The sequence below is a fragment of the Podarcis muralis genome, chromosome 14 (assembly GCF_964188315.1).
Source record: "Podarcis muralis chromosome 14, rPodMur119.hap1.1, whole genome shotgun sequence".
NCBI lineage: Eukaryota > Metazoa > Chordata > Lepidosauria > Squamata > Lacertidae > Podarcis > Podarcis muralis.
This window is the reverse complement of record NC_135668.1, coordinates 9823006-9847754: the sequence shown is the minus strand read 5'-3', so window position 1 is coordinate 9847754 and position 24749 is coordinate 9823006. Positions and strand designations below refer to the sequence as shown.

General features: G+C 46.6%; 1 protein-coding gene across 6 annotated transcripts in view; it reads right to left on the bottom strand.

Moving 5' to 3' along the window:
* Positions 1 to 2492: 2492 nt before the first annotated feature.
* RBPMS2 (RNA binding protein, mRNA processing factor 2) overlaps positions 2493 to 24749 on the bottom strand; it is a 48553-nt gene continuing 26296 nt past the window's right edge. Inside the window, exons 2-10 of one of the 6 annotated variants that reach the window (XR_013390652.1) lie at positions 17377 to 17454; positions 16234 to 16272; positions 15320 to 15382; positions 13600 to 13750; positions 12052 to 12197; positions 9227 to 9401; positions 8580 to 8624; positions 5254 to 5321; positions 2493 to 3869 (exon numbers count right to left, since the gene is read on the bottom strand). Coding sequence is in view for 2 of the 6 variants with exons in the window: in XM_028705625.2 (XP_028561458.1) it covers positions 5259 to 5321; positions 12052 to 12197; positions 13600 to 13750; positions 15320 to 15382; positions 16234 to 16272; positions 17377 to 17454 (540 nt within the window). In the remaining 4 variants the exon portion in view is untranslated. The remainder of the gene's footprint in view (positions 3870 to 5253; positions 5322 to 8579; positions 8625 to 9226; positions 9402 to 12051; positions 12198 to 13599; positions 13751 to 15319; positions 15383 to 16233; positions 16273 to 17376; positions 17455 to 24749) is intronic. The other 5 variants (XR_013390651.1, XR_003703628.2, XR_003703627.2 and 2 more) reach the window with 5 other exon arrangements.

The following is a 24749-nucleotide window of genomic DNA, read 5'->3' as shown; positions in this document are numbered from 1 at the left end:
GGTTGGGGAAGCCCAGCCAGATGGGCGAAGTATAAATTAATTTAAATAAATAAATAAATAAATAAATAAATAAATAATCCAGTGACTGATGCTCCCAATAACATGGAGAATGCATAGAAGTCTGGGTTCAAATGTTGAACTAGTTTGTATTTGGGAGACACAATGTCTGCTTTGTGCTTTTTCCTCCGTGTCTGGATTTGGGAAAGGGGCCGTGCAGTTTTACCTGCATTTGCGGAAACACTTCAACCCTCCCTCCAACTGCTGCCTGCAACCTCCCCCTTCCTAGTCCTGCCCACTATGGAGACACCTGCACTGCAGGAAGGGGGGTGGGGAAGAGTTATTTGGTGCTGGGGAGAATGTCGCTTGGCTGAGCAGTCGTTTCAACATGAACGGTTTACTTGTTATCATTTATTCATGGAAACAGTCCCTGCCTTTAGGTGACGGCAGCGCATCTTGCCCCTCTAATGGAACAGGTGCAGGCAAAAAGGGAAGACCGTTCCCCCCCCCCCCAGAGGTGCCAAATTGGTGGGTACTGGTCATGGCAGCTTGGACTTCGATGCAGCCACACTAGAAAAGCAAAGAGGACAGGGACAGCAGATGACCAGGCACGTGTCAGGTGGCTATAAAACACAAAAGTGGAATTCATTCAAGGAAAGGGCAGGTATGAGAACTGATCATATGGCTAGGCTCTGCGGTGGTTAAGTGTCCATTCAGACTGCCAGGGTAGAAGACAAGGAGCCCGAACGGCACGTGGAACCAGAGCCAACTAATTCGAGTTTAGTTCCCATCATCTTCCCTGCTGAGGACTACAAAGGCAACACAGAGATGAAGGAAGGAAGAAGCAGCCGACAGCCAAAACCAGTCACTGGATGGCTGTTAGGTAGACATTTGGGCAGGCAGGTGGAGGGCTGGCTATGTTCCAGCCATGCAGAAGTGAGGCCCAGTTCTCAATGAAGCGGCTAAGTCTGGCTCTAGGTGTTACCCCATGCAAAATTCTCTCCGTATCAAAAACTAGGGACTTCCCCCTCATAACACAGCAGTTTTCTACATGGCAGGACTCTTTGATACAAAGGGCATCGAGTCCCACAAGCAGAGTCTGAAATGGTTAAGCACAGACCACCAAATCAGCAAGACCAAATCTCTATTTAGTCCAGCATCCTTTTCTGCCAAAAGGAAGCTCAGAAGCAGGGCATTTCCAGCAACTGGTAGTTCGGAGGTACACAGCTTCGGTTCCTAGAGATAGGAACAGAAAGATTTCTGCGCTTAACATACTGCCCTTTTGTGTGTTTCCTCTAATAACTTTTGCACTTGACCAGGAGAAATATGCTCAAGCAGTGATACCAATGCAGAATAAAAGGTAAAGGTACCCCTGCCCATACGGGCCAGTCTTGACAGACTCTAGGGTTGTGTGCCCATCTCATTCAAGAGGCCGGGGGCCAGCGCTGTCTGGAGACACTTCCGGGTCACGTGGCCAGCGTGACAAAGCTGCATCTGGCGAGCCAGTGCAGCACACGGAAACGCCGTTTACCTTCCCGCCAGTAAGCGGTCCCTATTTATCTACTTGCACCCGGGGGTGCTTTCGAACTGCTAGGTTGGCAGGCGCTGGGACCGAGCGACGGGAGCGCACCCCGCCGCGGGGATTCGAACCGCCGACCTTTCGATTGGCAAGTCCTAGGCGCTGAGGCTTTAACCCACAGCGCCACCCGCGTCCCTAATGCAGAATAGAATGTCCCTATTTTCATCCAGGGAATGTTGGAGGGTGTGATACCGATACATGTTCCTGTCCAAATTGCCTCTGGTGTATGTTTCCCTCCGTGGCCTATCAATTCTGTCCTACTCAGAGGTGTACCACCACAGTGAGGATGAGGATCGAGGGGTGAGGGAGACAGATGCACAACATTCAGCATACAGTGGTACCTCGGGTTACATACGCTTCAGGTTACAGACTCCGCTAACCCAGAAATAGTACCTCGGGTTAAGAACTTTGCTTCAGGATGAGAACAGAAATTGCGTGGCAGCGGTGTGGCGGCAGCGGGAGGCCCCATTAGCTAAAGTGGTGCTTCAGGTTAAGAACGGACCTCCAGAACGAATTAAGTACTTAACCCAAGGTACCACTGTATACATTTAATAGTCATGCCTTCTTGCAAAGAATCCTGGGAAATGTAGTTTGTTAAGGGTGCCAAGAGTTGTCAAGAGACCTGTTCCCTTCAGAGCTACAATTCATAGAGCTCCCTGGGAAGAGGGTCTGAATTGGGAATTTTAACTGAGAGGGGCATAGGAGTCTTCTGGCAACTCTCAGCACCCTTAAACTACACTTCCCAGCATTCTTTGCGAGAAGTTATGGATGCTAAAGTGGTAGGATAGAACTTTGAAGGTGTGGTGCCATTGTAACCCCATGCCACATTTCCAAAACAGGACAGGTTTGTGAGCTCTGTAAATTAATAGCCACATTCCACCCCTGCCCCCACCACACTAAAGAGTCAACACACCACTGAGTACAATTCATATATTATCCAGTTTCACATTCTCATAGGATATAGCAACTTATTTCTCAAGAATCTTAATACAAGCGAGACAGCCATGGTCCAATAATACTTAAAGCACTTCCAAATACCAAGCAATAAAATGTTAACAAAAATTGCACAACTTCTTGTTACTATGCCTGACTGAATCAGTTACAGAAAAAAGTCTTTTTCTCTTCAAGCTTTTAACTAAACATTTAACTTATCTTACAGATTACAGTTTCTCTTTAATAATAATTAATTGCACAAAAACCACAAAATCTTTTATGATGCATAAATACTTCCTTATTACACATGGTACAAAAATACTCGTACATCTTTGTTCGGTATTCCCATAAGGATGGCTGATTATTTGGCAAGACTGGATTCTCTCCAATCAGAGGGATGTGGAAAAAAAGGTTAAATATTTTACAGCTGTTCTATATATAGAAGTCTGACTGAAAACAAACACAAAAACAACCCTGACTTTTAACTGGAGAAGGGCAAATGGACAAGAAACCCAGTGCATTGTACTTTCGAGAAGAAACTTTTTTTTCTTTTTCAAATTCTAGTCAAAGCAGAGATTGGAAAGGGAAAACTGGAGGGAAAAGAAAGCCAAGGGGATTGGGGGGGGGGGCGGAGAGAGAGAGACAGGGCAAAAACTAGGATAGTGTTTTCCAGAAGCAAAGTCTTCACAGAAGCAAGATGAAAAACTTCAGTGATCAATAGCTAGGCCAAGACCCGTTGCTATGGTTACACAAATGCTAGAACAAAAACAAGCTTTGCACACTCACACACGCACACACCCAAGTTAAAGTGTTTTAAATTCATGCCAGAAAACATGCAAAACTGATTGTCTTTCGCTTCCTCCAGCGGAACTGCATAAACAATGTTTAGGATAAGAAGGGCCTGGATATTGCACCGTACACACAGCTAGACCACGTTTTTGTGCCAGGAACCCAGCTGGAAACCAGAAAAAGGAAAAAAAAAACCAGAAGAGAAAAAGCGTCTGTCACCAAAACCGAGTCTCTCCAACTAGGCCTCAGCGTAGCAGGAGGAGAAACTCAGAAATGGAAGTTTGCTCTGAGTTAGCGGAGGGCAAGACAGGCAGGCAGGAAGGCTAGCGAAAACACAGACCATGCAGAGTCCACTGAGTTGGGTGAGGGGGTGGGCAGTTTATGTTCACAGTCCTGGACGGGAAAGCCCACATCTTCGTTCACAAGAAGGACAAGTTACTGCAGTTGAGCACCTTGCTGGTGCCCACAAGAAGGGCTTGGAAGGAAGGTTTCCAGCGATCCAGATAACTTCATCCCTGGCACATCACTCCATGGAGAGACAAAGGGGGGAAACGTGGACCAGGAGGCAGCTCTTGAAAAAGCAAGGGAGAGAGCATTGCTGAGAACACCATTCATCTAAGTCCCACTATGATGCAAGGAGGATATCTTCCACGCCCATCCTCCCCATCATTGCTTGTTTGCTCAGAGAAGAGACCAAGACTTCAAAAAAATGGAGGTCTGTGGTTATAAATGGAGGCATCTCCTTACAGGGAACACCAGTCAAAACTTTGTTAAAATACGATAATTGGTGGACGTAACTTAAGCTCATGGGCCGTATATGAGTGTTAGAATAAACAGCAGTCACTAGTGGAGATTATCTGGGTCTGCCCAGGGCAAACAAAAGGCTCCTATTTCCTGCATTTTACCTACAGAAGACCAGCAGTTGAACCTTACTTCAAACACTATAACCAGGACAGAACCCTCCACCCCAGACCCAAAGAGTCTACTACCCTAAAGAATAACATTACTATAGTCACTATTTATTAAATTTATATACTGCCCTTCATCCAAGGATCACAGGGTGGTTTGCAACACAAACACAAAATAGATAACGCAGTAAGAAAAAGACAATAACCCCCTAACCAGGGAGTCTGCCACCTCTCCCACTTCATGCCATAACATGCAGAAGCACCTGCGACATCAGTCAGCATTCATCACATTGTTCACATGGCAGGTGCTTCTGAACATTATGACTGAAGGGGGCAGTGGGACCTGCCATGAGGGAGTCTTGCTTTCACTGGTATTCCCATGTGCGGGCAATAATATGTAACCCTCCCATTCCACACAGTTACGTTAAGGCTTACTGTCACCAGCTCAAGAGAATGTAAAGGACTTGTTGGTTGATTCCATGTCTCCCTGTCTCCTGCACCACATATTTCCATGCATCTTACCACCTGAGGCAGCAGCTCACCTCACTCACTAGGCCTAATAGTAGGGGCGGCTCTGCTGTGAATTTGAAACTGTTATGCCCACCGCCTGTGTTTTATCTAACAAAGATCATTATACTTGACGTCCAACTATCCGATCCCCACTAATGAGAGATTATACCTGAAGGAGCGTCTCCACCCCCATCGTTCAGCCCAGACACTGAGATCCAGTGCCAAGGGCCTTCTGGTGGTTCCCTCATTGCGAGAAGTGAGGTTACAGGGAACCAGGCAGAGGGCCTTCTCGGTAGTGGCGCCTGCCCTGTGGAACGCCTTCCCATCAGATGTCAAGGAAATAAGCAGCTATCTTATCTTTAAAAGATATCTGAAGGCAGCCCTGTTTAGGGAAGTTTTTCATATTTAATGCTGGATTGTTTTTAACACTTGATTGGGAGCTGCCTAGAGTGGCTGGGGAAACTCAGCCAGATGGGCGGGGTATGAATAATAAATTATTAGTATTTTTGAGCCAAGTCACTCAAGCCAGATACTCACTAAAACTAACAGAACTGACGAGACTTCCATCCTTGCTGGGTAGCTTCAGAGGGCGGATACCAGCGCATCTAGAAGAGAATGACAGAGTATGATAGAGGAGGGGGAAATATCAGTGCATCCAGTGAAGGTAACTAGTGCTCCCAAAAACTCTACGTAAGCTACTTCTCTTAGGCTGCTCATTATTCCTCAAGATCCTCTGGAAAACAGGACTGCCACTCTTTTCTGGCAGCATGTATTGCTCCCTGCAACCTTTTGAATAATTGACACAGGGAGACATGCTCAGGCTTGCTAAGCCCATAACATTAGTAAGGTCCCATAATGTCTTCTCTGTCCCTGCCCCTTCAAGGCAACTGATGCATCTTTTCTCAACTCCCAGTTCTAAGGAAGTTTATGCCTTGGAGGTCACATTTGATGAATGACCTGCAGAGCTGTAGGTTTTGCCACAAAAAGGACATGGTGGCAACAATGGCTGTCTTAAGACTCAACCTACAGCTCATGCGCCTCTTTCCTGACCCACATTACAACTCTGCAGTGATGCTTTAATTCTTGGCTGTTCCTCGCCATCACAACCAAAGCGGTCTCACGTGCTCCAACTGTCCACATTTATCAGAGCTGGTACTTCTTGTCTGGAACCAAGTCTCTGGTAAAGAAATGTTCCTATTTGAGATTTTAAAAATAGATCACATGTGCAACACTTACAACCTGCTTCCTTTCCCATCTCTACTGCTTCCCAAACAACTTAACCACCTAGTCAACGTGACCAACCACATTTCAAGTTGCAGCTATTTTAAGAGTACAACCACTGGCAGGTTAAGGTGTGGTGGTTTTTTAAGTTTTGGTTTTTTTAATCTTACGACGTTTATTACAATGCCTAAACTGTCGCATATAGCCTTCTCTTGCACACGAGACACACCTACTCCAGAATTCGGTGCAGAGGAGGCTGCTTCAGAGTAAACAAATAAAGCAAGCAGAGCCTGAAAATGTGCAGTAGTGTGCGAGGCTTGTGCGCAGGGACCCTTTGTGTGAGAATAGTGAGGTATCAAATGTACAAGAGCCCCTATTTTGACACCTGCAAAACGCTGAGAAGTTTTGGGGCTAGGGCAACTTAACAGGGGAGAAGAGGTAACATCTGGACAGCTGCAGCAGCGTTCAGTTCAGAAGTAACCCAACAACCATGACCTGAAAAAGCAACAATGGGGAACCTGTGGGCATCCAGTCATTGTTGGATTACAAATCCCATTATCCCTGCCCGTTGGCCATGCTAGCTGGGGCAGCCTAGGACCACCTGAGGGGCTGCATGTTGCCCATCCCCAAGCTAAAGCAAATAGAAATTTCTTACTGCACAGGAACCAAGAGGAACACATCTTTGAGGATTCATGAAGGCAGTTGCAATTGGACCTTTGCCTTCCTCATAAGGCATAATAGTAGGACCAATGTAAATATAATTAGTACTATATGTGCTCTACCCAATAATGCAGTTGGAGGGGAGTCCTTGAAGGTCCAACCCCTATTTTAACACTAGGAATTCAGAGCTAGAGCATTCAGCAGCCTCTGCTTAAAGACATTTTGCAACTTAGGCTATATCCACAACATACATTTAAAGTACTCTTAAATTATACCCATTGTAGCAATCATGGCTTCCCCCAAAGAATCCTGGGAACTGAAGTCTGTTATGGGCGTCAATACTTAGGTGACCCCCCCATAGAACTACAATTCCCACTCAACAACTACAGTTCCCAGGTTTCTTCAGGGGAAGCCATAACAGTTAAGAGTGATGCAGGAGTGCTTCAAATATACAATGTGGATGTGATGTAATTTAAAAGTTGCTCAGGAGGATTAACACACCTTTGTACTGGTACTACTAGATGCACTATAATTTATATATAAAATCTGCTGCCAATATTAACATCTGGGGGACTGGACTTCTTACTCCCTCCAACATCTGCACAGTCTGTGAGCACGGCTTGCTCTGCAGCATGCCTGCTAACCTCAAATTTTTCTTACCATTATCCTTCTCTGCAAGTTAAAAGTTGCATTTAGTTCTCCCACCTGATAGCCACCAGCATTGTCATGTTTTGTATTTCTGTCCTTCCACAAACTCCCACCACTCCCAGGCTGTAGCTTAAGCATTTCCCAGATTCCTACATCCATCTCCCCCGCACATCTGGAATTAGTTTTGTTCCTTCTGCTCAACAACTGAATGGAAACAGGAAGTTTCCCTGGCCGGGCTGTGCAGTGCTCTTTAACCCTGGAAAGAAAACCCTCAGTTGCTAGATCTGCAGGATCCTGCCAGGAGAGAAACAGCCACCCAAGGTGCACATACAACCCAATGGAAGGGCAAGAGGTTGGCTCTATGCCTGTGCTAAGATGACAATTGTGTATCTGGAGGCTGCTTTGATATCTGTGTTGACCAGACTGAGAGCATTGGCGGAATGGGCGGTTCTCTCCAGAGTGTTTTTAGTAAGCCAGCTGCTTCTACATATGGGCTGTGCACATATTACCAGCTTCAAAAAGGCAGCATTGGTGTTCTTTTTTCAATTTGGACCAAAGCTGGCTGGGGGGATGGAACACATCAAAACACAATTATTCGATATGCAATGACAGGGAAGATACAGGATACATACGGACTGTGGCTAACAGTCCATATCACGAGGGCCCATCACATGACTCTACTCAATTGATCACACTTGCACATGAGTAAGCAACTGTGAAGCAGCACACTTTTAAAAAAGATGCCTGCATCACCTTTAGAGGTATCCCCTGATAAAGGGAGAAGTCTTATAAGATTGGTGCTCTCATCCTCTAATGTAAGTTCTTATGAAATCTGTAGTTTTAAAAAACCTGCATGTCAGATCAGCATATAACCCTTTGTTTTACTAAACACTGCAGCCCTAATTTCCACCTAGGGAGGGGAGAGAATTCAGTTCAGCTTGCATTTAAAGCCTAACTTTCTTAACTCATGCTTCCTTGAAACAATATGGGAACTGAAATTCAGCTATGCTTCAAAACTTCCACTTCTCCGAAGTCTGCAATCCAGCTCCTCAGCTATGCAATATGTACAAAATGGGGTAAAATGTGCACAAGAGTGCATGTATCTATGAAAACATGTGAACAAAAATAATTATTATTAGGGGAAATGGTTTTCAAGACGTGCATTATGCAAAACTGCATTATAAATGTACGGTATATATTACGATAAATTCCCTTTTAAAAAAATCACACTGATGTGGAAATGTGAACCCAAACTTAAGCCTGGAAAAACAGGAGAAACCACAATTAACAGATTTGTCCAACCCTACTTCCACCCTCTTCAACATCTTCCTCACCCTTTTCCTATGAAGTTCTATGACATAGGCAGCAACCGTATCAGACTGGAGTGAAGGAGTAAAAGAACAAAATTATATTAAAGGAAATCAGGATTTTTTACATTTGGAAAGAGTGTGAAGAAGGATATTCTGGTCTCCTGTCAAGGACGGGTCGTCCCTTCCTTGACAGAGTCCATAGCGTGACTGATGTGTGTGTGTGTGCACCAGTTGGCTGTGCGGGGGAGATTAAATCCGTGTGTGCTGTTGCTACGACTACAATCTCAACCCCCCTCCCACCACGTGACTGTGGTGAGTGAAAAAAGGTGGCAGGGAGGCCCCCCTCCCCCCGCTCGACAGCACCATGTGGCAGGATTGCCACCCGCTGAGGCTCCTCCCCTCCCACAGGCAGGACCAATCCATCCCTGCTCAGTGGGGCCACTTTCAACACAAGGGGTGCCATGCTGTGGTGCCATGTCATGTGTGCCAAGTTGGCAATAGGTGGGTTAGAGAAATACCTGGCATTTCATCCTGCCTGGGCTTTTGGTGGGTGGATAGCGTGGAGGCCCATGCACTGGGTTGCCAAGGAAGAGATGGGGCAGAAAAATAATAAAAAAAAGAAGCTTGCGGAAAACCCCATTGTGCCCAAAATGGCAGAGAGATGATGTTACCTTACCAGCCTTTTTCCAGAGACGGGACCCACCATCCTTAAAGGCTTCTAGGAATGAAGCTGTTGTACAGCCACTCCACTCTAGCAGGGGCAAGCCAGGACTATGGTGTCCCACACCTCCAGGGCCAGCCTTGAGCTTCAGGGCTGGCCTGCGTAGGCATCCTGGCGGCAGGTCACTGAAGACATCAAAGGAGGGATCATTTCAACCACCAGTTGGCCGCTGTGGGAGCCCCTTGGGGGGGAGGGGGCAAGAGGCATTTTGTTGGCAGCTGCCACTGATCATGACAGCCTGTAGGTCCTGCCAGGAGATTTGGTGGGATGGGGAAGAGGGTGGGAGGGAATCAGCATTCGGGGGCAAACACAGAATCCGTAGTTCATCGCTGTTCAAACCACTGGAACAACCCCTCTAGAGATGCCTCTTCTCTTCTTCGGCTGCAAGAAGGGCTACAGAGGAAGATTTCTTGCATTGTCATTTGTTAGTTCATTCGGCTATGGAGAAGGTGGAGAACCTGTGGCCTGCCGGAAGTTACTGAACTCAAACTCCCATCAGCCCCAACCAGCAAGGCAAATGTTCAGGGGTGACTTGACTTGCAGCACAACCACCTGTGGGGATGTGGCCACAGGTTTCCCACCCCAGAAATAAAGTGGTGTGTTTTAGTAGAGGGAAACATTGGTACTGGAGACACTCCAGCAAGTCTGTAGTCATTGGCAGTTGCCCATTTGTACAAGCAGCTTCTCTGCATAACTCTTTCCCACAGCCCAGGAGCAATTCTGACTAGGGTTGAGCTGAAAGCAAAGGAATAAGAGAACTCGCAAGTGCTTCCTTGGCGATTGTTCAGAGCAAGGGCAAATTCTTTCCGAATTGGCTGTGTTTGTCCTTAGTGGCAGCAGAAAGTGGATCAATCTGATGTCTAGATGGGGCTTATCTGCATTTTACTTTCCTCCACTTGTTCCAGGCATGGTCAGTGTGTTAAAGCTCCACATCTGAGTGCCCTGCTTTTTTCCTCTGGAGCTCCCCCTGCAAAAAACTGGTCTTTAAAGCTCAACTGGAGCAAACAGCACTCCGTGGAAAACCCAAATTGACATTTGCTCCGATTGAGTGCTAAAAAGTGGGTTTTTGTGAGGAAAGCTCCAGGGCGAAAAAAATAGAGTGCTCAGACACAGGTAAGTGCGGATAAGCCCGTAGTCTTGCAACAACATCTCATCATTCACTGTAAGATTCCTGGCTGCCTGGGATTTGACTTGTGACTAAGGAAGATGATACAGTTGTTAGAAAAATGCCCCTTAAGCTGCCAGAGATGGGAGCAAGCATTTAAGAGAGAGGGTCTTTATTGTCCCCGCCAAAGTTGCGCCACTTTGGGGAGACTATTCGCCCTTGTTGTGTTACGTGGAACTGCAACAAAACACCTCATCTGGCTGCTTTAACCACGTAGGCAGAAGGGCTTGGCAAATATCTCCTGGTTAGGCTTCCTTCACAACACCTGTCAGCAAACTTCTCCCATCCTTAACATTCACACACCAGGCTTCCAGCCTCACGTATTGGGCGGAATGCTGCGCTGACAGTTGTTTAGTAAGGAGGGGCGAAGTAATGTTTAACTCTATAAAAGCTTTATGAGTAACACATTCATTCATTTCAAAGGGCGAGTTGCTGGGTTCATTCCAGGGAAATGATCTACCCAAGTGGACAGGAGGGGTGAGGGGGAAACACCACTGTTCCGAGCCCCCCCTTTTGCAGGAGCAGCAAAGCATCAGATTCAGCACTGTCCCCGGCTGATATCCTGCAACAGGCACGGTATTCTCCCAGGCAGGAGGCACTCAACTTTTGAACACACTGCCTGCACAAGCCATACCATGTAGTCAAATGAATTTTTTTATATTAGATACCATAAATTTGACACACTTGGTGTAGAAGCATCACACACACACACACACACACACACACACACACACACACACACAAAAAGAGTTGAACACCAGGGAGGCGCAAGCACATTAAGAGTCACATGGAGGGGATTTGGCCTGTGTAAAGCAATGCATTCTAGAACTCTCCTCGACTCTGGGATCCCTTATGGAGGGAGAAAAGAGCCAGGATGCTATGCTATGCTATGCTATGCTATGCTATGCTATGCTTTCATTGGGAGGCAATGCAAGAGCATCGTGAGACTGTAGAGCCAAAAGGTTGACATCTACTTCTCCTTTATAAAAGAGACTATACTAATTCAATCGAGTGCAAGCCATTAGCTTGGCCAAGGACAGAGGGCTTTGGCTCTCTGCACTATGTAGTCCTTATTGGGACAGCCTCCAGCAGTACAGCAACACAGCAAAGCACGTCCCAGTCCTTTCAGTGTTTCTATCTGCATCTCATCTTCCTCGTTTCAATGCTTTCAAATTCTAGGCCAGGTCCTTTTCCTGAACTCTACATAGCAGACCAACACAAGTCTTCTTCCCCTTCCCTACCACTGCACTGAGAGGGACTAGACCACCTATTTTAATGCAGATCTGCCACTCTTGTAGACTACTAGCAGTTGAAGGGCTTAGGGTACAGGATTCTTTAAGGGATAGCTTTTCCTTTGAGACAGCTCCTCTGTCACCAGACTGGATCCTCTCCGCTGATTCCCAAAGCAAGCCAGTATTGTCTGGGTGAGCAGCAGAGGGGAATGACAATTTAGTAACCTTATCAAACCCAAACCAGGCTCTGGGTCTTGCATTTCCCTGCAGTTGCAATGACAGGACCAAGGTGCAGGCTGTTCTGTTGGAGCTGGAGGGGGAAGGAGACAAGACGCCTGCTCATCAAAAAAAGGGGGAGGGGCGGCACTATGGACTCACCTGAGCATGAAGTGCAGCAGCAGCGGCAGCAGCTGGGTATGTGAAAGCAGCATGTGGGATGGCAGGGGTTAACTCCGTGGTGTAGAGTGGGTAGGGAGCCCATGCCTCTGGAGATGCTGGGATCAGGGTTGCTCCAGTCAGGTCATCTAGACATGAGGGAGCAACAGCACGTCACTCAAGACATGGACGGAGAGAGAGGGAAATAAACCAAACAGGCTGGGTTGTGTAGGGGCAGCAGCACCTCTGGCGGAAAGAGCAGCAAGGTAAGATTCAAATATACACACCTGCACCACATCTCATAACCCCAGCTCAGGACCAAAGGGCTTTCACCCAGTGGCATCCATCCGTCCAAGCAGCCCTGCTCAAGCATCTCACAGAGGTGTGTGCACACAGGTGCCTCCTACTCCACACTCAAAGACGAGGGATGAATCTAGGGCAGCCTTCCCATCCCGTCCCCCAGCCTGTTTGCCTCCAGGAGCTTCTGCACTCTAACTCCCATCACTGGTCACATTGGGTGGGGCTAATGGGAGTTGGGCCCAGCCGCACCAGGAGGTTGGGCTCCAATTCTTTCAGATACTCTCCCCTCCATGTGCAGCTGATGTAGGTGTTTTGCTAAGGGTTGCTTCACACAGGTTTAAACACACAGTAAAAACAAAAGAGTTATGCATAGGCATAGTTGCCACATTCATACCAAGGCATAAATTGATTTTAATCTCCTTGCCTTTTAAGCCCCTTCAACACCTCTTTTTTTTGCATACAGATGTCTTGAAAGACCTACATTGGCTCCCAGTACGTTTCTGAGCACAATTCAAAGTGTTGGTGCTGACCTTTAAAGCCCTAAACGGCCTTGGTCCAGTATATCTGAAGGAGCGTCTCCACCCCCATCGTTCTACCCGGACACTGAGGTCCAGCACCGAGGGCCTTCTGGCGGTTCCCTCACTGCGAGAAGCAAAGCTACAGGGAACCAGGCAGAGGGCCTTCTCGGTAGTGGCACCTTCCCTGTGGAACACCCTCCCACCAGATGTCAACGAGAACAACAACTGCCAGGCTTTTAGAAGACATCTGAAGGCAGCCCTGTTTTGGGAAGCTTTTAATGTTTGATGTATTATAGTATTTTAATATTCTTTTGGAAGCCGCCCAGAGTGGCTGGGGAGGCCCAGCCAGATGGGCGGGGTATAAATAATAAATTATTATTATTATTATTATTATTATTATTATTATTATTATTATTATTATTTAATACAAAAGTTTTGCTACAGCTGACCCCATCAGTGCTCACTTGGGGAAGACATTTGCTGCCATGTGTGAGGCAACCCTCAGTAAAAGCAGGAAACGGCAGCCTGCACCGTCATCTAAAGCAGCCTTTAGCAAACCACTCAGATAATGTTGGACTACGATTCCCATCATCCCAGACCACTGGGGCCATGCTGGCTGGGGTTGTAGTTCCACAACATGTGGCGACCCATGGTTAGGAAAGGCTAATCTAGGGCACCAACCCCCCCGCAGTGCAGGCCTGCACCCCTCCCCCTGCTCCACAATATTCCTCACAAGGGTCCCGTGCAATGAAGTGTGCTCCCAGGGCAGGGTGGAGGTTGGTGGGATTCGGTGTGGCCATCAGCTTGCTTTTTGCCATCTTGGTGTTGGCCTTAGCAAACTCTAACCGCAACGTCTGGGGGTTCTCCGGGTCAAAGCGGATGCCCTGCAGCGGAAGGAGAGAGAAAGAGCAGAATGGAATGAAAGCCATGCAGTCAATCTTCTTGGAAACCACACTGGAACACAATTTGGCTGAAGAGCGGTACATAAAACGTGCAAGGCCAATACAGAAAATGTGCTTTCTTGTCAATGCAAAAGCTTGGGAAGGAGACGTTGTCTGTGTGCCTTTCCCAAGGGATCAGGCTGGGTCCACGTATGTAGCAGTATTGGTAGCAGGAACAGAGCCTACTGTTTCAGACTGCCAGCAAGAGTTTTTGAAGGCTCCCGGCAAGCAACACACACAACAGAGCATCAATTGGCCTTTGCGGTCCATATGAGTGGTTGTGTATGTTTAGTCCTTGCCAGCTGTGCTCCCAGCTCATTTCATAGGCAGCTGCTTGCCTGCTGGGGGTGGAGAGAGCGCCACAGCAACAGCCATCACTGGGACAAAGTGGCAGTGAAGTTGGGACTATGAGGATGCAAGCCTGTCCCCTCTCCCTCCTGGCAAGCAGCAGCAACTCTGCTCTTGGGAGGCTATTGCTGCGACTCCACCCCACTGCGAAAGCTGTTACTGCATTAAATAGCTTACAGGTGAGAGCCAGGAAAAGAAGACCTTTCCATGCATCTCAACAGATGCCACAGATTCCTAGGTTACTCTTGAAGCAGGGCCGGCCCACCCATGAGGCAAGGTGTGGCAACTGCCTCAGGTGATAGGATCCACAGACACGATGTTGATCCTTCTTCCCCCCCCCCCTTGTTCCCAATGTAGATATCCCCTCACCCCTTCTTCGCTCGCGGAGGGGTAAAGGTAAAGGTAAAGGTACCCCTGCCCGTACGGGCCAGTCTTGACAGACTCTAGGGTTGTGCGCCCATCTCACTCAAGAGGCCGGGGGCCAGCGCTGTCCAGAGACACTTCCGGGTCACGTGGCCAGCGTGACAAAGCTGCATCTGGCGAGCCAGCGCAGCACACGGAAACGCCGTTTACCTTCCCGCCAGTAAGCGGTCCCTATTTATCTACTTTCACCTGGGGGTGCTTTCGAACTGCTAGGTTGGCAGGCGCTGGGACCGAGCAACGGGAGCGCATCCCGCCGCGGGGATTCGAACCGCCGACCTTTCGATCGGCAAGCCCTAGGCGCTGAGGCTTTTACCCACAGCGCCACCCGCGTCGCAGTTCGTGGAGGGGAGGGGGCACCATTTTGGGGGTCTGCCTCAGGTGCCAAAATATCTTGGGCCGGTTCTGCCTTGAAGGGCAGGAAACACATGGCAGCCATGTCATCTGGGCTTAACTGGTGCAACACACAGTTCACCCACACAGCTCACTAATGCACTGAAGTGCTCCAACTCCAGATTAGCTTGCTTTGAGCATCATTTCGCCACGTGGTAAGGAGAACTTGCAAAGTTTGCAAGTATGTGTTATAATAGTTATTGGTACGAGTCCCAAGTAGCTGGAAATCTACAGCACTTCCTTTCAATGAAGTTACCGGATATGAGATGGGATGGAATTGCATGCTGAGCCCCAGTCATTCTGGCTGTTGGGCTGTGCAAGTACCTGAACTGTGTGGTCCTCAATACTCACATTCAGTGCATTCTTTGCAGCTTCCGCACCAGACCGGCTGTCGAAGGTAACAAAGCCAACCGGCTAGGGAGAAGAACACATGGTTTAAACAACATGTGCATGATGTGTGCTTGGAACTAACAGATCTAGCCACACTGCTGAGTACAGCTTGTGGTGGTGGTTTCCTTTCCTTTCCAGGTGTCCTTCACAGGTAGCTCCAAACAGGCAGCCCGGCAAGGGACCTGTTTCCCCAGCAAGTTCTTCTATGCCTTTCAGCCTACCAAGCTTCCATTTCAAGGGATGGGAGATGTGAAGAACCTGCTGTTGCTGAGGCCAGAGCCCAGCTTGTTCATTGCACTGGAGGCAGACTAGCTTCTGTTGCAGCTTTGGGTGCATCCGACAGGGTATTCAGCAGCACAAAGGACACCTTAAGATAAGGTTTGCTGCTTTGCCGTGTTGGCAGATGTGGGTGTTTTTGTTAGCTAGAACAGCAGAGATGGGGAGCCTGTGGCACACTCCAGATCATTGGGCTGGACTCCATCATCCCTGGGGCTGATGGGAGGCTGGAGTCCAGCAATACTCAGACTCCGGCCATAGTTTCCATATCTGTACAATAAAGCAATGTCTTGGGAAAGACACTGCACTTTTGTAGGGAAAGGGAAACTATGTACACAAAACATGCAATATGTAGACCATTAGAAAGTGTCAGCCAGTCGATGCAGCACAGTTAGAACTGAACAGCCTTCAGACAGGGGCTTTGGATGGGATAAAAGCAGCCCCAGCTTTATTTGAGTGTGTGCTATTGCCCATCCCTTTACTGTAATCCTAGGGTTGCACCCCCCTCCCTCTTCCGAATTAGGGCATCTGATCCACAGTTTAAGCAGTTATGGGCAGAACTGGGAAGCTGCCAGAATGAGGACGGAGGGAGGCATTACCTGTTTTGATGTTAGCTTGATCAGCGATCCTTCATAACCCTGAGGAGAGAGAAGCCAGCAAGTTAGTTATTGGATTCCTTAAAAGGGAAAGAAAAGGATGCAAGGCCAGGCCAGCACCCTTAAACAAAGTGCCAGAAATACTTCTGCAGCCCTGAAAAGCGAGTTAACATTAAGACGTAGTTACTATGTTAGAAACACTTTCGCCCTGTCACCACCATCCCCACCACAGATGCACTATGCCCTTCCACCCTATGAAACTGCTTTATATGGAGTCAAGTCATCGCTATATGTAGCCCAATATTGTCTGACTAGGGACGCGGGTGGCACTGTGGGTTAAACTACAGAGGCTAGGACTTGCCGATCAGAAGGTTGGCGGTTCGAATCCCCATGAACTGCCAACCTAGCAGTTCGAAAGCACGTCAAAGTGCAAGTAGATAAATAGGTACCGCTCTGGCGGGAAGGTAAACGGCGTTTCCGTGCGCTGCTCTGGTTCGCCAGAAGCGGTTTAGTCATGCTGGCCACATGACCCAGAAGCTGTACGCCGGCTCCCTCAGCCAATAAAGTGAGATGAGCGCTGCTACCCCAGAGTCGGCCACGACTGGACCTAATGGTCAGGGGTCCCCTTTACCTTTACATTGTCTGACTGGCAACGGTTCCTTCAAGGATTCAAGCAGAACCCTTTCCTAACCCTGCCACTAAAAGCCAGCTAACTGACAAATGCTGGACAGAGGACATTCCACCTGCATCCCGACATGTTGCCATCCCTAAATATTAATCCCATTAGTTACTAATGGCAGCTACACACTTAAGAAAGGGAGGTTCCTACACTGGATCAGACCATTGGCCCATCCATCCGGGAAGGTGGTTGGTTAGCTGGTCAGGGATGCTCACGAAGTATTTCCTGCATCAGAGTTGGACTGGCTGACCTCTGAGGACTGGCTGACCTTCCAATTCTATTAATTTTGGGGGGTTGGGAGTTGGAGGGGTGGTGGTGAATCTGGGGTTGAATACCTGCTCAGCCCTGCTCCCTGGTGACCTTGAACCAACTTTATGATTCTTCTCTATAGCCAACAGGGCACAAGGCTGCCATATCAATAGATTAAGGACACAGTTGCTTGTAGGGGTGCGTGTGCTGCTACTTACCTTGAATGGCCGGAAAAGCAGGTAAAGCTCTCTGGGCTTGATGTCCACAGGAAGGCCACTGACAAAAAGTGTCCTCACCTAGAAGAGGTGGAAGAATGCCAAGCAGGTTTAGAGATCACTGCACTGCATCACTGGGTATCTTATTAGTCACAGTCCAAGGTTCAAGCGCCAAGTCATATGACTGACAAATCCAGGAGTGCAATCATTCTGCGAAGAATATTCAAGTGAGTTAACAGCCACTGTTGACTGGGAGACTGTCCAATTGGAAGGATCTGTCACTTTTGGTTCTCTCATTTTTTTTAAATCTTAAATTCAGTTCTCCACATTACTGCAGCAATTTGATATATATTTTTTAGCTCTCATGAAAACTCTTCAGCATTTTCAGGTCAATTTCTTCCAACACACACTTTTCTACAGAATTTTCACTCAAGAACGCCATATTTTCAAATCACAAAGCAAACTTTATTTTCAAACAAAATTCGGAAAAGCGCAAATTTGGAAGGACGGCAGTGTTCCGGTTCTCATACTGTTTCACAAAATCATAATTTGATAAATTTGCCTTAAATGTTATTGAATTTCTGTTCCATTTCTAGCTGGAGAGTAGGTGGGATTATTTGATTACAGGTTTATTTTTTTTGTGTATAGACTAGATACCTGCATATGTATATATAGCAATAGATCCCTGAAGCTGGGCAGAGGATGGAGAGATGTAAAAGATTTTCTGTGGCAGTTTGCCAGTTGGCTTTTTTGAAATGTGGTTTAACCAAAGTCAACTAGAAATGTAACTGCAAGCCCTAGATGTCATTTTTCACTTTTGTACTTAGCAACGAACCCTTTTTTTTAAAAAGTACTAGTATGTGGAGTCTTTCCCTTACTAAGTACCCAGTATTTTGTTTTTGTTTTTAAATGTATTTTTATTAAAGATTTTCTTGAGTTACAAAGGTATGTGCAATGTCTCTCGTATTTTTTCCCCAGAGAAAGGGCAAGATATAAATTTAATAACTGAAGTGCAATTCTCAAAACTGGCTGCCTGCTGAATCGCTGCTCTTGACCTTCCTTCCTATCATGTGGTACCCCCAGAGCAGCAACTAGGTAGGATTTGTAATAGCTTAACTTTTAGAATATTCAAAAGAGCAAAGCGAGAAAGTTTTAACTCACAGTAGTGCTTGTCTGGGGCAACCCTGCTCTGATGTCCCTTGCAAAGTGCATGCCATCTCTCTGTGTGTCTTTGGTAAAGTCTCTATTTCTCCAGTATATTTTTTATTTATTTTATTTATTTATTATTTGGCCCTTAAATGCATTCCATTTCAGACATCTATCAGGCAGGAACCTTTTCTATTGCCTTTTGGTTCCTGAAAAATACATTCCTCTTTCAACAAACCTTCTAAATGGCAGTCTTTATCCCAGCTGATATTTCTCTGAATTTGAACCGATGTATTTACTGCTGTTGTTTTAAACTGGTTTTATAAATATAATTGCCTTATAAAACTGTTTTTATATGTTCATTTGTTTTAACAGTTTTAATATATGAGTGTTCTCTATGTTTTCATTATATTGTAAATTGATTTGGGGTGGCCTCACGGGAAGTGCTTCATAAATAAAAGCCCACTTTAAATAAAACTAGAGCCACAGTTTGATAACTTAGTTATTTTAATTTCTGTCCCGATATAGCAGTGAAATTTGCTTCAGATTACACCAATATCTTGTCAAAACAATTCATTCCTTCTTCAGGGGGGACCAACAGCTCCTATTGCAGCAATATTCCCAGATCCGGAAGCAAAGCTGGCCTTAGATGACCAAGCAGTGTGCGTTTTCTGTGGCAACTCAGGCATCCAGAACGACACACACTGTCCATGTTACTTCTGACCCCATGATTGCTCGGAAGGATCATGCTGAAATAAAAACACCTGGCCTCTAAAGTGACCTAGCACAAACTAGGCTCAACATGTACAAATCTTGCTTTGCTCTCTGGGAGATGGCAGTGTTGAAGAAATGAGCATTCTTTGTCTGAAACTGCTGCACTGGGCCCCTTTAGCAAAAAATGTTCTGCCCACTAAATCTCAGACCTGTATGCTCTATTCCAGGGGTCAGCAAACTTTTTCAGCAGGGGGCTGGTCCACTGTCCCTCAGACCTTGTGGGGGGCCGGAATATATTTTGGATGAAAAAATGAACAAATTCCTATGCCCCACAAATAACCCAGAGATGCATTTTAAATAAAAGCACACATTCTACTCATGTAAAAACATGCTGATTCCCGGACCGTTCGCAAGCTGGATTTAGAAGGCGATTGGGCCCCATCCAGGCCTTAGTTTGCCTACCCATGCTCTATTCCCACAGTGCCCAAACTTGCTGGAACAAGAGCAGTGACCAATCCAGACCGTATCATATTTGAATACATCTGCCTGACAGTGCAACCCAAACCCTCATACTTTCTGGGGTGGCAGATCAGGGAGATGCTCCTTTAAAACTAACATAAGACAGCCTAGTTCAGAAGCAACTTTCTTCCTATAGTGAGGAGGAAGGATGCAAGAGCCCAACTCTATTTCTAGACAACTGTAAGTAGAATTGCAGTTGATTTGCTATACTACTTGGGTGCGTTGTGGGTTTTTTCTGTGTACATCCTGCTTTGTCCTGTCTACACCAGTTGAAGCTCAGCATAAATTTACTCTAATCCTTGTGGGAGCCATTTTATGACTTCCCACTTTTTATTTTTAATTTAATTATCATTAACGCACATCCATTCTATCCAGGCCACTGGTGGCATTGATCATATTGCCCAAAGTTTTATGATTATTCTGAATTACAGTGGTACCTCGGGATGCGAACGGGATCCGTTCCGGAGCCCTGTTCGCATCCTAAACGCAACGTAAGCTGCGACAGCGCATGCCGCATTTTGCCGCTTCTGCGCGTGACGTCATTTTCAGTGTCTGTGCATGAGCAAGCGGACGAAACCCGGAAGTAATGCGCTCCGTTACTTCCGGGTTGCTGCAGAGTGCAATTCAAACATGCTCAACCCGAAGCACACTCACCCCGAGGTATGAACTGTACTGCTGCACATCTTGCCAAATGAATTTTATAATTTTTTTCGTGTTGTGCCATTTTAATTATGTTTTGTTAGTTTACTTTTATGTTTTGTAAACCACCCTGGCATTTCCAGATGACAGGTGGTTTCAAAGTTTAAAACAGTATGCCATACAAATTCACAAAATCCCAACAGAATATTTAAAATATTCTTTCCAACATAAGGTGCACAGACCAGCATGTCATTCAATGGAAGAAGAGATTAAAGACAGCATCCAGGGCTATTGCTTCTCAGAGTAAACCCACTGAAACGAATGGTCATAAGGAAGTTAGTCTTCACAGATTTCAGTGGGTCTACTCCAAGTAAAACAGCTAGCCACAACCCAATGTAGATCTCTTAATAAGACCCCAAGGTCTGTTTAAAATTAGTGAGAGTTGTGGCTTCTCCAACCTCGCTTGGTTTTTACATGGTTGCAGCACACTGTTGAAGAAACCCTGTTCTCTCTATTTGTTGTCCTAACTTTTATTACAGGCTGGCATCTCAACAGAACCTCAGAAGTAGATCTTAAGGTACTGGTAGGTCAATATTAGTGCTGGATTTAGGGTAGTGCAGACAGTTCCCCTCATAGGAAGCGAGCCAAGGGGTTGTAATAAATAATAAAAATAAAAATAAAATAACTTTATATAGGTAGCGTGCATTTCAGTGCACTCTGCCACCCATCACTGTGTTCTGTTGCACCAGAAGTGGTTTAGTCATGCTGGCCACATGACCCAGAAAGCTGTCTGTGGACAAACGCCAGCTCCTTCGGCCTGAAAGCGAGATGAGTGCCGCAACCCCATAGTCGTCTGCCACTGGACTTGACCGTCCAGGGCTCCTTTACCTTTACCCTTACCCATTTGGGTAGCTACTCAAAGTAGCCAAAGGAATTATTGTGAAAATAAGGGGGGAATTGGGGGGGGGGACCAAATTTTGCCCTCGCTCAAGGCACCATATTACCAAAGTCCGGCCCTGTCAAGATGGTTCTGGACCCTAACCGTTTAGGGCAGGGATGGGGGCCCTTTCTCAGCCTGAGATCCACATTCTCAAATAGGGAGCCTTCCAGAGTTTCCGCCACCCACTTGATGCCAAGGGCGAACTGGCACGAAGGTCACTCTGCACCATTTGGAGTTTCCAAAGGCCAGTTACCACGTCTGCCAATATTGCAGGCTGGCTGCGCCTGCAAATTTGCTTCGCTTGTACCAAGGCACTTTTGCACTGTTAGCTTCAGAACTTGCCATGAGTCAGCATTCCAGGAATCACCCTGCAGCTTCCTCAGCAAATGCTTTACTGATATGCTTACCATTTTCTTCAAAAGTACCTATATACCCACCTGTAATGCTCACATTTCTAGGTGAGGCACAAATAAAACATCATTTGGGTAGGATGAATATATAAAAAGCATGATGGGGATTTAGCACACATCAAGGGCTCCTCATCAGGGTTCAAGCCATGCCCTTTCCCAGGTTACTCCATTCTATTCTGCCATTGTATTTCCATTCTCTCCCAACAGCCCAGTCAGCATTCTGGGGCTACAGAGCATGCTCAGCCTTTACTGCCTCCCCACGCCACCCCACCATTTAATTTTACTCCCAATGATCTTTTGTACTTCTGAAAGCCTTGGAGTCTCCATAAGTCCCCTAACAATTTCTACTTGTGCATGGACAATGCCACTTTAGTTACATAAGAATTCACACTTGGAGAACGAGTTTGCCATTAATGTGCAGAATACTGCGCACGCGCGCGCACACACACACACACCCATTCTAGAGCTAGCCAAGTTAGCCTGAATCTCCCAGCAACCATAACAGACTACAGTTCCCTGGATTCTTTGGAGGAAGGAATGATGGCTAAAGTAGTATCACAGAGCTTCAAATGTACAGTGCGGATTTGGCCAAGGACTCTACTCAACAGCCCCCCATCAAAACGACACAGGGATGGGTAAAGTAATAAACATTTCCCTTCTTTAGATGGGGGCCTTCAAGACCACCTGTGTCAGACTCTCAAGTTACCCAACCTGCATTGCCAAGCAGACAGAGTGCAATTCAAGCAGCAAACTTTTAAACATAAAGAGATGTCCTTCAATATCTGCCAAGGTACTACAGAAAGCTTGTAGAGCAAAAGGTGCACTGTTTCCCAAGACAAAACCTTGGCTTAGTTCTCAGAAAGGTGGCAAGACTATGTTTGGCCGGTAACCTCCTGTCCTACAAGAGGCGTCCTACAAATAAAAATATTCCTTGCATATAAAAAAGTAACATTTCAGGGAAAAGGCTAGGTTAGGACACACTCCATTCCCCAACATCTAGTTTTTACACATGGAGGCTCTTTGTGCACTGTAAGGACCCTTCTTAATGCATTTGCAGCACTGTACACTGGAACCCGGGACGCGGGTGGCGCTGTGGGTAAAAGCCTCAGCGCCTAGGGCTTGCCAATCAAAAGGTCGGCGGTTCGAATCCCCGCTGCGGGGTGCGCTCCCGTTGTTCGGTCCCAGCGCCTGCCAACCTAGCAGTTCGAAAGCACCTTCGGGTGCAAGTAGATAAATAGGGACCGCTTACTAGCGGGAAGGTAAATGGCGTTTCCGTGTGCGGCTCTGGCTCACCAGAGCAGCGATGTCACGCTGGCCACGTGACCTGGAAGTGTCTGCGGACAGCGCTGGCTCCCGGCCTATAGAGTGAGATGAGCGCACAACCCTAGAGTCTGTCAAGACTGGCCCGTACGGGCAGGGGTACCTTTACCTTTACCTTTACACTGGAACCCAGCTGATGCAGTAGCCAATGCCACAACTGTCTCTTTTGTACAAGCTACAAACTAGCCTTCAGGGTAACGACTTAAATAAACTGGTTGGGTCTACTCTGCTGTTTTTCACCCATTTCCCTGCAACTTCTAGGTTCGGCCGTGTCGCTAGTGGGGAGGGGCTGTGATGGTCAGATGGGGGGTTTGTGAGGTTACTGTAAGTAGGCCAAGACCTCTGGGAACAAACACCTACTACTGTGTTCTGTGCAGCGCACAGTTAGCTGCAGCAGCAAGGGAAATTCTTTAATTCTGATGCAGAGGATTTTAAATTACTTTGGCAGTGGTGCCATCAGAGCAGAAGTTCAGAGTCCAGAAGGTCTAGCCTGCCACATTTTGAAGTAACAATACACACTGCCATCTAAAGAGAAGGGCCTGCAAAAAGTCCACAGTCTAAAATTACTTTTAAGTACACTTTGGAAACTAACTGAAGTGTGATCTATTATATACAACTGAACACTCTACACCGTTGAATCTATTTTTGGGAGGCAGCACATATTCTGTCTCATCAAAGGCACACATGTTGTTCTCGGCTTGACGGGCTGCTGTAGAGCTGGTGACCTGTACTGCAGAGCAGATTCCAGGTCCAGAATAAAAATAAGCCTTTAAAATCAAAGACTAGGTAAAGGTAAAGGGTCCAGTTGTGACCGACTCTGGAGTTGCGGCGCTCATCTCGCTTTATTGGCCGAGGGAGCTTCCGGGTCATGTGGCCAGCATGACTAAACCGCTTCTGGCGAACCAGAGCAGTGAATGGAAACGCCGTTTACCTTCCCGCCGGAGCGGTACCTATTTATCTACTTGCACTTTGACGTGCTTTTGAACTGCTAAAATATATTAGCTTAAATCGGCCCAACTTCTCACACATCTATTGCATCTGCCCTCAGTGTTAGGAAACAATCTGTAGAAGCATACAGGACCAGAGTAACAATGCAGTAGAAGCAAGAGCAGCTGCAGCTCAGTGGTAGAACATCTGCTTTTCATGTAGAAGGTCCCAGGTTCAACGCCTAGCATCTCCAGGTATGGATGGCAGTAGAAATGGAAAGATCTGTCGATTTCAGTTCTCCCAGTTTCTCATTTTTCCAATCTTAATTTCAGCTCTCTACATTTCTGCAACAATTTGCAATTTTGTTTTTTCAAAGCCCTCATGAAGATCTACCAGCATTTTAATACTAATTTCTCCTAACAAAAACAAAAGGGTGCGTAAAAAGGAATACATTAGCGAAAATAACATGAGAATGCACATGAAATCACATGAAAAAACATTCTCATATGTAATTTTCACGAATGTATTCCTTTTGATGCAACTTTTTTCTCCTAATATGCATTTTATAAACACTGTTGGGTTTAAGAACTGCATTGCAAAATTCAGATCAGTGCAAAATTTCCAAAGGTGGCTGTGGTTTGGTTCTCATGTTGCTTTGGAAAGTGCAGATTAGATAGATTTGCCCTCTGGAGCAGGTGAAAACAAGCTTGCTCCAACTTCTATGTGAAGTTGTAGTCTCCTTGTTTCCAAGCTAAACACAC